The 14,972-nt window shown below is 52.6% G+C and overlaps 1 protein-coding gene across 1 annotated transcript in view; it reads left to right on the top strand.

Annotated features, from left to right (window-relative positions):
* Window positions 1-478: 478 nt before the first annotated feature.
* LOC142882276 (ephrin type-A receptor 7) overlaps window positions 479-14,972 on the top strand; it is a gene marked incomplete at its 5' end in the record, with an annotated part of 16,435 nt that continues 1,941 nt past the window's right edge. The window contains 11 exons of the mRNA XM_076016940.1: window positions 479-606; window positions 1,166-1,334; window positions 4,363-4,471; window positions 5,992-6,047; window positions 8,538-8,663; window positions 9,328-9,513; window positions 10,574-10,635; window positions 10,784-10,993; window positions 11,214-11,363; window positions 13,913-14,106; window positions 14,555-14,710. Coding sequence (XP_075873055.1) covers window positions 479-606; window positions 1,166-1,334; window positions 4,363-4,471; window positions 5,992-6,047; window positions 8,538-8,663; window positions 9,328-9,513; window positions 10,574-10,635; window positions 10,784-10,993; window positions 11,214-11,363; window positions 13,913-14,106; window positions 14,555-14,710 — 1,546 coding nt within the window. The remainder of the gene's footprint in view (window positions 607-1,165; window positions 1,335-4,362; window positions 4,472-5,991; window positions 6,048-8,537; window positions 8,664-9,327; window positions 9,514-10,573; window positions 10,636-10,783; window positions 10,994-11,213; window positions 11,364-13,912; window positions 14,107-14,554; window positions 14,711-14,972) is intronic.

Here is a 14,972-nt window from a genome sequence, read left to right as displayed (position 1 = left end):
GTGTTTACCAAGAGGCTGTGTGTGTGTGCGTGTGTGTGTGTGTGTGTGTGTGTGTGTGTGTGCGTGCATGTGTGCGTGCGTTTGTGTGTGTTTTAATGGCGTTCAGAGATTTGCACTAAGCCTCGTTTCCCGGAAAACCTCAGAGTGACTGCTGGAAGCTCCGCCCCCTTTTGAAAAAAAAACAAAAACTGTCAGGTCAGTCAAGATGAGGATGTCATCAGGTGCAGCTTCCTCTTGCTGTGGGGAGGAACAAAGGGGCGGAGCCAACACCGGGCTAGTGGGTGTGGCCCCTTTGTGACATCATAAAGAGCTGAATACCAGAATTGAGTGTTGGGGGGGGGGGGGCTTTTTTGTTGGACGACGTAGCAAAAAAAAAAACCCCAATCCAGGCACTGTGTGTGTGTGTGTGTGTGTGTGTGTGTGTGTGTGTGTGTGTGCGCCCCCACCCTGACGCCCTCTCCTCCTCCTGCTCCTCCAGCTGCTCCCTCCCAGGTGGGCCAGGTGGTGAGGGAGAAGGTGCAGCAGCGCAGCGTGCAGCTCTCCTGGCAGGAGCCGCACAACCCCAACGGCGTCGCCACCGAGTACGAGATCAAGTACTACGAGAAGGTGAGCTGGTCATGTGACCGCGTTGTCGTCGTTGTGTGTGTGTGTGTGTGTGTGTGTGTGTGTGTGTGTGGCTGCAACTCACTAATATTGCTTTAAATTGGAGACGTGGAGCTCAAAACTATCAGTACAAAGTTAAAGTTTCAGCCAGGTTCTCATTGGTTGACTGACTGACTGACTGACTCCGCCTCTTTCCCATCAAAGATACTACAGAAGTTGCTGTGCCCGTGTATAAAAAATTTAAAGGACCCATTGGCATGATTCAGATTGGATGATACATGCAGTTTGATTGTACTGAAAGGTGGTCTGGGCTGCAGTTATACCTCCCATTCACTAGGTGGCACACTCATTCTTTCCCGTTGCACAGGTTCCTCGCTTCTGTCTCTTTAGGCTTTATTCATGTATGGATGATAAATGACTCTGTTGTATATCTTGAGGGGGTTTGGTGTATGATGTGTATCTGCCGTATCCTGCCAACAGGGGGCAATGATTGAAACATAACCCCCCCCACCACCACCACCACCACCACCAACAGTCCCTGACTTGACTTCTTTCTTCCCAGGACCAGAAGGAGCGGATCTACTCCACCGTCAGGTCCAAGTCCACCTCGGCCACCGTCAACAACCTCAAGCCCAGCACCGCCTACGTCTTCCAGGTGCGGGCCTTCAGCGAGGCCGGCTACGGCACCTTCGGGCCCCGCGTGGAGATCACCACCAAGGAGGAGGCCGCAGGTGGGAAGTCACGTCGTCCCCCGCCCCGTTAGCCTCCGGATGCTAGCCGCTGCCGCTAATGCTGCTCGTGGACGTTCCGCAAACCATCAGAAATGGATTTTTTTTTTTCATTTTTCTTTTTTCTTTTTTCTTTTTGTTGCGCTCCTGACAGGAAAGGTCACTTTTTAAAGCCACTAATGTGAAAGTGGTGGGAAAAAAAAAAAGCAAAAACCATTAAAGCCGCTTTGACTGGTGGTATTAGCCAGCGGGGGTCATAAAGTTTGGGTGTCAGCTGCTGCGGCATTAAGTGAGAAATGAGGTTCAGTTGCAGCAGCAGCGGGGGAGGAAAAAAAAAAAAAAATCTCTGTGCTCATGCTTTTAATTTGAAAAAAAAAAAAAAAAAAAGATTTTAAGAATCGCACAGAGAACACGAGCGTGTCTCCAAACGTAGCGCTAGCGGTAGCGGTGGCGGCTAACCACAGCTGTATCCAACATTAGCTCATCACATTCCCTTTCTGTCTTCTTCTGCACAAACACCCAAACCCCCCTGTTAATGTCTGCAGCTCCTGCAGCAGCCGTCGCCCGGGGAAATAATTTGCTTTCAAGCAAGCAGAAGGGGAGGAAGGTTGGGGGGGGGGGGGGGGTTTAGCAACAACAAAACAACAAAACAACAACGGCGACGACGACAAAACAAACAGAAATGGCTGCGGCTTTTTTTTTTTACGCTGACGAGGCGTCGGGGGAGGAATCACTAAAGCACAAGGACAAGACGCCGCCGCCGCCGCGTCGGGAGGATTAACTCATTTCAGTCTAATCAGTTGCATTAGTGCCGTCTGTGCCGAGGTGCCGTGACTTTTGCAAGGGGCGGGGGGGGGGGGGGGGGCGATGTGACGGCGCCGCCATTCAGACGGGGAAAGAAAAAGGTGTGGGAGGCGCGATAAGGTCTCACTTCCTGCTGGAATTAGCCCGCTACATTGGAAAACTCGCACAGTGAATGTTGGAGATCCTGAGAATCCCACTTCGTTGTTGTTGTTGTTGGGCTTTAATTTGGTGTCGGACAGAAGCACGATGTGTGGTGTGAAGGGTCCGCCTGCGCTAAAAGCAGCAGCAGCAGCAGCAGCAGCAGAAGCAGTTTTTTTTCGGTGGGGAACCGCTGACATCACACGCATCTCATCTGGTACGAGATGTACATCCCACAAACCAAACATAACATTAGTCGTCGTCGTCGTCGTCGTCGTCGTCGTCATCGGGCTTCCCGAAGGTCCGTCGACACGGAGCGGCGTTGTTCTCCGTGTGAGATCGTTTCACCCCCCCCACACCCCCCCATTCCACCCCCCCCTCGCCGCGCAAAAGCAACCTCGCATTTTCTGTCTGGCCAGAATGTGAGCCGGATGTATTTTTAGCCGCCTCAAAAATTCCCAGAGACATTCCCGTCCTTTGTTGTGGTCGCTCGCAGTCGCCGCCCCCGGGTTGCGGGGCAGGATTATGAATTACGGTCGGCGGCCCCGAAAAAAAGAAGAAGAAGAAGAAAAAAAAAAAAAAAAAGTCTAAATTTACCGACAGTTTTTGTTTTACGGTGTGGAAAAGAGGAAAAAGCCGACAGGAAAAACGCCTCCTGGTTGGTCCGTAAGCCATCGACTCTTGTGTCTCTTTTTTTCTTTCGCCATCGTCGCCGCCCACTCGTCAACCTTCCCGCGACTCAAACGCGACTCCACCTGCAGCGTCTCTGCATTAAAAAAAGGACGCATTAATTACTGCGACCACATGCCGAGCGCGTCCTGGAACAAGGTGACCACTTTTTTTTTTTTTTTTTTTTTGTGCCGTTGTGTCCTTGACTGCCGCCACTGCCAAACCCGCCGCGTCCTCTGCGACGGCCTCCCGAGGGGGGGTGCAGGGGAGGGGGAGAGGGGGGGTGCAGGGGCGGGCATAACTTTTTTTCCCGCCCTCTTCATAAAAACAAGCTGTGACAGATTCGCTGGCGATGGACTCACGGCCGCTCTCTTCTCTTTCATTAAAGCGGCGCAGGTACGCTCCGTTTAGAATGCATGAATTTCCAACAGAACCTGGCAACCCGCCTCGACGGGCCGCTACTTTTGCGGGAAAAATCAAGCGGCTTTGCCAGTCGAGCGGGGGGGGGGGAACAATCCAACCCTGAATGTGTCTTTTGTTTTTTGAGATGAAGGCGGTGGGGCTGAGGGCGCCGGCGCCGTCTGGGACGGGTAAGCCCACTTTCTGGACCCGGCAGAAAGTGGGGGATCAAAAATAGAAACTCCACCAATCCCTCCACCAATCCCTACCCCCGGGAGGGATTGGTGGATGTTGGGGAGAGGGAGGGGCGGATACCAATCTTTTGCCAATCTCTTGATCCTGTGGTACTGGGTGACCTTCCAGAGACCTATAAGTCTTGGGTCCGATCCCAGTGGGTCAATCCCAAGACTCTCAAGAGTCCTTCTATCGGGACTTGGTGGCTCCGATCTCCCGCTATTGGCCAATCTTTTGGACCCATGACTCAGAGGTCTTTGGTTTGGTCCCGGTGGGTCTAACCCCAGACTCTCAGAATCCTTCCCTTGGGACTCCATAGCTCAGATCGCCTGCTTTTTTGCCAATCTTTTGGAATGGTGGTACAGAGTGACCATCCTGATATTCCGAGGTCTTTGGTCAAATCCCGGTGGGTCAAACTCAAGACTCTCAAAGTCCTTCCCTCGGGGACTCGATGGGTTACATTACCAAACCTTTGACCCTGTGGTAAGGAACGATCGTACCTGAGATTCCTGAGTCTCGGGTCCGATCCCGGTGGGTCAAAGCGAAGACTCCCAGAGTCCTCCCCTCGGGGGACTCGGTGGGTCCGATCTCCCACTGGTCCGTGAGTGCAGCACCGTTGGCTTTTTATTAGCGTTCCCTCGGGAACAATTGCCCAGAGCAAATGTCTCACTCCCCTCGGGGTACGTGGCAACTCCTGGGACTATGGACCACTCACAGTATCACTCCTTGTCCTGAACAACCTCTCCTCTCTCTCTCTCTCTCTCTCTCTCCCCCCCCGCCCCAACAGCCGCCATCGTCTCCAGCGAGCAGAACCCGGTCATCATCATCGCGGTGGTGGCGGTGGCCGGGACCATCATCCTGGTCTTCATGGTGTTTGGCTTCATCATCGGGAGAAGGTACGCTCTCGCGGGCCCCGTTGACTCTCCGCTCCTGTGAGTCTGCGCTTGTCAACTTGCTTTCTTTCTGTGTCACCGGCGGCGGCGACCACGCCCCCCCCCCACCCCGCCACGTAGCACAGCACCACACACACAGAGCCACACCCACCCACCCACCCACCGGCGCCTCTGCATCCATCCATCCTGCCTGCCATTCCGTCTCGTGGCATGCCGGGCCGCCGTGAAGCGTTCCCACGGGCCGTCCCCGTCGACACCTCGCTTTCTTTTTTGTCGTCGTTTGTTTTGATTTGCACACTCGACAAACATCGCAACAGCATCCCGGTGTCTCGGCCGCTGCATGCCGTGGTGAATGTTACTGTCTGCATGCCGATCACTGCACCCCGGATCTCAACGATACAAACTCCGATACTGAGAATGATCGGGAATCCGTCAGAGGGTGAAGAGACGTCCGTCCCCAGATACCGACGACGGTCCGGTCACAAGAGTTTGTCGGGGTTTTTTTTTTAAAGATTTTTTTTATTATAACTTTATTTCAGTGTGTGTGTGTGTGTGTGTGTGTGTGTGTGTGTGTGTGTGTGTGTGTATCTTCGGAGGCTGCTGAAGCAGCGCCAGGAATATCGACTGCGGCTCCACAATAAGCAGCGATGATATTATACAAGTCGTGGTGCTGAGTAACACCAAGGTTTCCGGCACACGTCGATTGTAAAGACGTTCTGCTGCTGCGATAAGCAAATCCTCTGCTCACTCAAATCACTGTTTGTTTTTTTTTGGGCTCTTCTTTTGTAATTGTCCAGAACTTTTTCTTCAATCTTCTGCCATTTAATTTGACTGCCGCGGAATCTCAGACGTCTTCATCTTTTTATTCCCCAGAGGTTGTGTTGATTACGGTTTGAATAAAGTTAATTAATTCAAACCTCCAACATGTTGAATTTTAACCATTAATCAGAATTCAACACACCCAATCCCTCATTGTCTCCATGGCCGTACGTCGACTTGCTAGCTCAGCGCTAAATAGCTCTCGTTAGTTAGCTAGCTAGCCAAGGAGTGGCCCGCCTTGAATAATTGATTGGTTAAACTACGTCGGCCTGCGTGCGGTGATTGTTTTTTTACTCATCCCGTGACCTCGTCTGACCTCACCGTCCTTTAGCGCTTTGTACCCCAAAGCGCTAACCTCTGCTGTGCGCAACCTTCAAGGCGCCAGAGGTGCTGACGCCGCCGACGGACGTGTTGAACGCCTGCTCCACCCGCCGCTGCCTCTGCATGCCGTAACATTCAGGGCCGCCCAGTCCACGGCGGCGCCCCCTACTGCTTAAGAGATTTGTCATGCGCCGGCCGCATTAGCTAGCCGCGCAGCCGGCGCATTAAAATTCTTGTGATTTTTAGCCTCTCTCGTTCTTTTTTTTTCTTTCTTCCTCCCCTTTTTGCCGCACAATCAGCTGATTCTGTTGCCTTTTTTTTTCTCTCTCTCTCTCTCTCTCTCTCTCTCTCTCCTCACTCTGCTGCCCCCCCCTACTGTGCAGGCACTGCGGGTACAGCAAAGCCGATCAGGAGGGAGACGAAGAGCTCTACTTCCAGTGTGAGTGGCCCCTGCAAACGCACACACATCTGTGATTTAACACACACACACACACACACACACACACACACACACACACACTGGCTCAGATAGAGACATCACAGCCACTGCATACTGAGCAGGGGATGGGGGGGGCGCTGTAAAGCCCATTAGCACCCACAGGCGTGACTGTTTGATCCCAGTTCATTTGCTTTGAGCCGCGGCCGCTAACAATCAGGCTAACATCTGCTGCCGCTTGGTCACACGCGCGCTCGTGTGTGTGTGTGTGTGTGTGTGTGATGAAGACGCTAGCGCTGGTGGCTAATATGTGGATATGACTGTCTGGGAGGATGAGGGGGGCGTAAATAATGATAGTGATAGTGATAATAATAATAATGATAATAATAATAATAATAATAATATTGATACATGCAGAAACCAGGATAGTTTTCCACATCAGCTTCTTTTGCTCTCTGTTCACCACTCCTGCTGCTACTGCGGTGCATGCAAGTGGTTTTAAAAAAAAAAATCTTTTGCAACGGATTCACCGACCATAATGATGCCCCTGGAGATGCAGCTGCAGACAGATCTCGCCACCCCCCAGACCCCCCACCCCCACCCAAGTGGAAGCGTAATGATCCGCGCTGTAGGCAACAAACCACTGATTTGGAAACACGAGGTCAAGGGTGTCGCAGAGTGTTGGGACTGAAGCGGAGCCTCGGCGAGATCGGCTCGGCTCGGCTCGGCTAGCGAGCGCTAAGTAGCTGACGCACGCAGCTCGGCGGCTCGCAGAGGAATACAGGGAGGGAATAAGGGGGATAAATGGGAAAGAAATGTACCCGGGAGAGAGCGCAGGAAGCGGATAAAACGGAGAAGGGTCGGCTCTGCGCTGTCAAAGACGACGCGGTAGTCGGCGGCTAACGAGAGAGCTAAGAGATGACCGAGCGGCGGGCGTTTCGTAGATCCGGCCTACGGGGGGGCAGAAGTTCATGGGAAAAAAATAATGGACAAACAAGCGCAATGTCAAAGGGGTTTTTAATGGAGAGACTGGCGGCGCTACAGTAAAGATAAGGAGGCACTCAAACGGTCAACCGTGCTGTATTGAAGAATTAGTGCGCAATAGCTGACTGTTAAGCTAAGGTGGCTAGCGCTAATTTCCCAAAGTCTGAGTTGGTTGCAGGAAGCGAGGGCTTATGGGAGGAGGGGGTGACGAAGAATGCAACACTGTGCACTGTCAACTTTGTTGTCATTATTAATTAAATCACTTAATTAATTAAATACAAATAAATAATAATAATAAATGTACCGTATATGCACATTATGTATATATATATATATATATATATATATAGAGAGAGAGAGAGAGAGAGAGAGAGAGAGAGAGAGAGAGAGAGAGAGAGAGAGACTACCAGTAAAAAGTCTGGACACACCTGTTTCTTCGTTATCTTTACTACTTTCTACACTGTGAATACATTCTGAAGACATCACATCAGAGCAAGACAGGCGGATTAATGTGGCAAAAGATGTTGTTGTAAAGTGCAGCAGGTATAAACTAATGAAGCCGAGTCATCCTCGTCACTCTAGCTAGCTAGCTAGCAAGGATGTTTACCGAAATAATTTGATCCGTTAAATCAACAAGACGCAAAAGAAAGTTGGGCGAGCTAACTACACTGGCGCAGAGTGTCTGGCTGCTGAGTAAACGGCGGGAAAAGACGCAGCACTCAGTAGCAAGCAAGCGGGTAACGCGAGGCTATCGCTACGCATCAGACAGATCCACTTGAGCAGCTCGCAGAGAGGGGGGGGGGGGGCTCAACAAGTGGCGCGTCGGCAGCCGTGTATCAAGTGAGGCGCGGCGGCCGCGGCGACAGGAGCCTGATAGCGACAGCGGCGCATTCATTCGCCGAGACCCAATTTGTCGGCCACGCGAGCGGCAAAAAAAGAAAGAAGAGGAAGCGGCGATAAGACGCCGCCTATCAGATCCGCTGACATCTCGGATGGACGAAGCAATTATGGGAGCGAGCGGAGGGAAATCTCAGCCCCCGCCCCCCCACTGGCCCTTGCTGGGGGAACAACACACTGGTTGTTGCGTGTCGTTTGTGTGAGCTGCTGGTCATTTCAGACCCGCCCACTTCCTGGAAGCCGTTGTCCCGAGTCAGTTTCTGTCAACGTCACTCCGGCGAATCATTTCCAAGCCAAATGTCACAGCAGCGCGAGAAAACAGATTATATTTCCTTTTTTTTTCTTTCTCTCCTTTCTTTTAGATTCACACTATAAATGCAATAAAAAGAAAATTCCAAAAACAGTGCAAACCCCAGCCAAGTACAATGAAAGTGGCCGACACGATAAAAGTAACTGACACAATAAAAGTAACTGACACAGACAGTGTGGACGCTCTTTGTAAAGATTTTTATTTTTATTTTTTTCGCTTTGTACCGCTAATCTTCTTAACTTTCTCTTTATGTCCCCCCCCCACCCCCCTCCTCACACACACACACACACACACACACACAGTCAAGTTCCCAGGCTCCAAGACCTACATCGACCCCGAGACCTACGAGGACCCCAACAGGGCCGTCCACCAGTTTGCCAAGGAGCTCGACGCCTCCTGCATCAAGATCGAGCGGGTCATCGGAGCAGGTAAGCTAGCGGGCTATCTGGCTAGCGTGCCGCCGTTTTAGCTAGCACGGCTGCTTAGTTTCACGCCGGGATTGGCGAGAGTTTGGCGTCTGTTTAAAGAAAAACCACAGTGAAACCAAAGTCTTGCCGTCCCAACTGTGGGGGGCGGAGCTCAGCTGCATGCACGCCGTTATTGAAAGAGGCGGAGACACAAGTTCATTGCCATTAATGCGCCGAGGGCTGCGTCAGGTGGGCGGGAATTGAGGAATTGCTGTCGCAGGGCTTTTCACGCTGGCGGATCAATGATGCCCCCCCACCCACACACACACACACACACACACACACACACACACACACACACACTCCCCCGGGATATCAGGACGTCCCGGGACAATTTGTATTCTGCTGCGGCTGCTTTGTCTCCGGGAGAAAAAAAGAAAACACACGCTGATAAATCTGTCAGTGATTTCTCCACGGCGGCAGTTCAGCTCTTCTTCTTCTCCTCCTTCTTCTCCTCCTTCATCTTCTTCTTCTTCTTCTGAGTGTCTTTGTCTAGTCATCACCTCTGTGGTTCTATGTTGAACCAATGAAAAAACTGTAATAAAATAGTGGTTGTAAAAATATAAAATCTTCTTCTTCTTCTTCCTCTTCTTCTTCCTCTTCCTCTCCTTCTCCTTCACTGAAGGGGAGTTTGGGGAGGTGTGCAGCGGCCGCCTCAAGCTGCCCGGCAAGCGCGACGCCTCGGTGGCCATCAAGACGCTGAAGGTGGGCTACACGGAGAAGCAGAGGCGGGACTTCCTGTGCGAGGCCTCCATCATGGGCCAGTTTGACCACCCCAACGTGGTGCACCTGGAGGGGGTGGTGACCAGAGGTGAGGAGTGGGGGGGTGGCTGGCTGGCTGTTAGCAGCTAATTAGCTTCCCGGACAGAAGAGCCTTCAGAGAGTGGATTAGCGGGAAGTGTGTGTGTGTGTGTGTGTGTGTGTGTGTGTGTGAGAGAGTCTGCTTGCAAGGGCCCCCAAATCCCAGAAGGATTTTCAAAATGACTTTATTTACACCCAAAGATGATTCAGACGTTGGCGGCGTCGGCGGCGGCTCCGCCCGGAACCCCGACAGGCCTCCAATCAATTTAAGCTCTCGCAGCGTCTCAGACAAACTTGACGACTCCGTATCATGCCTTCCATATCTTTTCTTTTTTTCACATCCACTTAAAGGAGTCCCAAGCTGTCTGGGAACGCACCATCAAAACACATTTTATCATCCGCCACTAGGGGGCAGAGCAGCTAATGGCCGTGTGTGTGTGTGTGTGTGTGTGTGTGTGTGTGTGTGTGTGTGTTTTTTTTTCGTAGTTACGGGAAGCAAATTAAAACAAAAACAAAAAAAAAGCGAGAACATTAGCTGCTCTGCCCCCTAGTGGCTGTACAAAGACGAGGCTTCCACATTCCTAGACACATTGACACATATATATCTACATATATTTCTGTATACATATATATATGTATATATGTTCATTCCCGATTTCTGGTAGCGTAGTCTTTGTGCGGCCACTAGGGGGCAGAGCAGCTATTGGCCTTGTTTATTTTAAATGTTTTTTTTTCGTAGGTGCGGGAGGCAAATGGACAACAAAGAATAAAATCCCTCCAAAGCAAAGAGTGACATTGCGTGTGATGGAATTAGCGCCGCTCGCCGTTAGCCGCTCGCTCGCTCTCTCTCATCCCGCCGCCGTCATGAAAGGAACAGATGGCCGCCTTTAATTAAAAGCCCGTGAAAGAAGCACCGCCGCTAAAAATAAAGCTGGGGGAAGGACGGAAGGAAGCGAGGAGTTGAGAAACAGAAGAAAAAAAAAAAACCTCTGCAGGTGTCGTCGGCTCGTTGTTGGTTCTTTTCTTTGTTTTATATTTTCGTCTTTTCTTTTTTTTCCATGTTCCTGCAGGAAAGCCGGTGATGATCGTCATCGAGTACATGGAGAACGGCTCTCTGGACTCTTTTCTCAGGGTGCCTGCAAACTGTTCACAACTTTTCAAAATAAAAGAAAAGAAAAGAAAAAGTCATCAATTAAAAAAAAAAATATATATATATATGTATTATATCTCAGCCCTGGTTGTGCCGCTGACTGACTCCCCCCCCACCCCTCCCCCTCCAGAAGCACGACGGGCAGTTCACGGTCATCCAGCTGGTGGGGATGCTGCGGGGCGTGGCGGCTGGGATGCGCTACCTCTCTGAGATGGGCTACGTGCACCGGGACCTGGCGGCCCGCAACATCCTGGTCAACAGCAACCTGGTGTGCAAGGTGTCCGACTTCGGCCTGTCCCGGGTCGTAGACGACGACCCCGAGGCCGTCTACACCACCACCGTGAGTCCCAGCGTGAGGATGGTGATGATGATGATGATGATGATGATGATGATGATGATGATGGACTTGATTAAAAAAAAAAAAGTATTGGTGCCCTTTGTGATGTCTCTCTCTCTCTCTCTCTCTCTCTCTCTCCCTCTCTCTCCCTCCCTCCCCTCTCCCTCTCTCTCTCTCTCTCTCTCTCTCTCTCTCTCCCTCTTTCTCTCTCCCTCTCTCCCAGGGCGGGAAGATCCCGGTCCGGTGGACGGCGCCGGAGGCCATCCAGTACCGGAAGTTCACCTCTGCCAGCGACGTGTGGAGCTACGGCGTGGTCATGTGGGAGGTGATGTCGTACGGCGAGCGGCCGTACTGGGACATGTCCAACCAGGACGTGAGTGCCCCCCTCTCCCTCCCTCCCCCCCCTCCCTCCCTCCCTCCCTCTCTCTCTCTCGCTCTAAACTTAATGCTTAGTGAGGTTCGCGTAGGTGTCGGCAAGGCGGAGCGATGAAACAGCGGGGGGGCAATTTGAAGGATGAGGAGGCTCTGGGCTCGCAGCGGGCGCTAATGCTAAGCTGCTATTAGTTGCATTATGGGTAAATGGAAAAAGCCTTTTGGTTCTTTGTTTTGTTTTGTTCCAGCACTGCAGCGTGAATAAATGTGATGCTGCAGGAATCACTTTAATGGATGGATGGATGGATGATGGTTGGATGGAAGGGTGGATGGATGGATGAATGGATGGGTGGATTAGTTATTATTTCAGATTATTTCAGTCACCTTCTCATTGCGACTGGCCACTTCCTGTTCGGCGTTGTTTCCCCCTCTCAAGTCACCGTGGCAGTCCAGGCTAGCATGTTAGCAGTCCAGGCTAGCACGCTGGCAGTCCCGGCTAGCTCGCTAACGTTCAGTCCGCTAACGGGTCCTGAACGAGTCGTTTGTCTTTTTCCCGACTCCGCTCAATAAAGTGAAATTACAGAGCAGCTCCACAGGAAGCAGGGGGTTCGGCCATTATCAGTCCCGCCTCCATCCTCCTGGCGAGTGCTGAGCGCTAAGTGTTGCCATCCCATCAGAGCATCAAAGAGCGCACACACACACACACACACACACACACACACACACACACACACACACCTTCCTCCTTCGCTAAAGGCTTCAAGTTGGCGTAATGGTGAGCGGCTCGTGCCGAGTGGTGGCGGGACGGCGGCCAGGACGTCTCCAGGGGGGGGGGGGGTGGCGGCGCCACCACCTGACACTCTGGTGATTGATGGCGGGTGGGCGAATAAGGGAGGTGGAGGTGGAGGGGAGGGGGGGGCGGCAGCGGCAACAGGAATCGCCGATCGAAGCGGTCGAACGACGAGCTTCTGACTTGACAGACGGGAGGGAGGAGGAGAGGAAAAAGGAGGGGGGTGGAGGAGGAGAGAGATTGGGGGTGGTGGTGGTGGGGGGGGGGGGGGGGTCCGCCGAGGATGAGCCGCATTTGCATTTATTTCCTCTCAGATGTTTGCGTTGTTTTGACACCTTTTCCCTCAATGGCTCGGGCGGCCGCTGACAGGAATCGCTGATGAACACACACACACACACACACACACACACACACACACACACACACACACACACACACACACGGAGGGAAGACTCGGGGCTGGAATCAAAGCGCCGCCTCGCTCCACTGTTTCTCGGAGGGTTTTAACTTTTAATGAACTCGGCGCCACCAAAGTGAAAGTGTGATGGCGACTGACGGAGGATTATCTCCCGACGGCTCGGCCAGCAGATCTTTTAAGACTGCGGCTGCACGTGGAACTTTTTTTATTTTTCATTTGTTTGTTTGTTTTGACAAATTGGCCGCTGGTGGGAGGAGTCGGCGGCGGCGGCGGCTTTAGTTCGCTAAACGCCTGGTGTAAATCCTGGGAATGACTTTTTAAGTCTCCGTCGGCAGAGACGCTGCTTTTCCCTCTGCCGGCCGCCTCTAAACTTCCCACACGTCCGGGAATAAATCCCGGAGCCGCTCGGACTGCTTTCTGGGTTTTTTTGGTTTTCTAGGATCAAGATCAAAATTTGCCTGAAATTTCAGATTTTTCCCAACGTTCCTGCCGTTGAGTCGGTGCTGAATTCTTTCCCTCTCCCAGCTCTGCCGGATCAGGAAGTGTTAGCGTAGCCGCGGCGTCAAACCGTCCTGCCGCATGATCCGACCATTGGAGAACCAAATGGTCCAATTGAAACATTGAACAGTTTGACACCATTTCTATAAATTCTGACGTTAGGTGCCCCCCCCCCCCGCCCCCCCATCCAAACTCCTCATGAAACCCTCTCCAGAATCCCTCAGTGTGCTGGAACCCAGTTTTTAAGGTGAAGGTATAAAACTTCACACTCAGCTCAGTTTTTTTCCTTTACTCTCAGAACCTCCGAGGGATTCAAGGTTGAACAGCGGCGCTGAAAACTAGGACGTTTTTTCCTTTCGATGTTAAAACAGGAAGTGCTCGGTGGGCCGCGTGTCGGGGGGGGGGGAGAGATATTAGAGCGTTGCTCCTCTGGAAACGAGACCGAGCGGTAAAACTCTGCGGATGCTAACGTCGACGCTAAGATTTTGGGAACGTACCCTGGAACGGGTCGGAGAGATCCGATAAAAAAAACGGGCTTGATTTCAGACGTGCGTTCTGGCAGTACAACTAGAGTCATTAGAACGGTTCTCACATAGCGGTCTTGCTCCTGGGTCGCTGCCATCTCGCACTGCCATTTTTCAAGGAAGTCCACCTTCCAGTGCCCTGAGTACTGACCCGTTAGTTCCTTAGTTACCGGGCTTCCATCAGAACGTTACACCCTGGAACAAATATTCCCCCCGGAGACGTCCGGGACCGTGGGACCGCCTCCCAGATCCCAGGCAGTCCTCCGGGTACGCCGGCCTTGCGGGCGTCACTCACCCGGTCCCGTCTGACCCGTCCCCAGGTGATCAAGGCCATCGACGAGGGCTACCGTCTGCCGGCCCCCATGGACTGCCCGCCCGGCCTCCACCAGCTGATGCTGGACTGCTGGCAGAAGGACCGAGCCGAGCGGCCCAAGTTCGAGCAGATCGTCAGCATCCTGGACAAGATGATCCGCAACCCCAACACCCTCAAGACCCCGGCGGGAACGTGTACCAGGTGAGGGGACCGTTGGAAACGAGCCGACTCTGTTGTATTAGGGATATTTTCAGCTGAGGAGGAGGAGGAGGAGGAGGTGGAGGAGGAGGCGGAGGCAGCGGCCGGCCGGCCCACAGGCCCCCGGAGTGTCCGGCGGATGATTTAGCCTCAGTAGTTCTCAGATGAAGGATAAATTCCCGGGACCGGCCGCTGGCGGATCGATGGCTTAAAGCAGCTTTCACGGCTTGGCGGCCCGTCGCGGCGGCTTTTAAATCAATCTCTGTAATGACTTCCCGGGGACTTTCAAGTGCAGCGGGAGCCGCCGCCGAGGTTGTCGGGCAGATCCCAGTCCTGCCAATCAGCCGCTCGTTCGCCGCGGTCAGAGACTTTTGGGGCGGCCGCTTTTTGCCTCGTCCTCTTGTGGTTTCTCACACCCGTCTTCTTCCCGCCCTCCTCCGCCCCCCTGCAGGCCAATCAGCCCGCTGCTAGACCAGAGCCCGCCGGACTTTGCCGCCTTCTGCTCGGTGGGCGACTGGCTGGAAGCCATCAAGATGGACCGCTACCGAGACAACTTCACGGCGGCGGGCTACGCTTCCCTGGAGTCGGTGGCCAGGATGTCCATCGAGTGAGTAGAAGGCAAACCAGAACCGCTGCCTCCAAAACCGCCATCAGAGCCATGCTGGGTTTTAACGTTGAAGTGTCATCGTTAGCATTTCAACAAAAGGTCTTTTTTCACATTCCAGCCTTCGGGAGGTCTGATTATCTTTCCCTTTATTCTTCAGACAGCGTCGGCTTGTTGTCGGCCGTTCACTGCAAGAGGGACGGAAAACCTCCTGAAACCTGAACCTCGATTTGTTTTTTTATTCATTATTTTTTTAGACGTTTTT

The sequence above is a fragment of the Nelusetta ayraudi genome, unplaced genomic scaffold (genome assembly GCF_046127955.1).
Source record: "Nelusetta ayraudi isolate G7.1 ecotype Tasmania unplaced genomic scaffold, CSIRO-AGI_Nayr_v1 ptg000243l, whole genome shotgun sequence".
In the NCBI taxonomy this organism is placed as follows: Eukaryota; Metazoa; Chordata; class Actinopteri; order Tetraodontiformes; family Monacanthidae; genus Nelusetta; species Nelusetta ayraudi.
The sequence above is the reverse complement of the archived record's forward strand: the minus strand, read 5'-3'. Positions and strand labels throughout refer to the sequence as shown.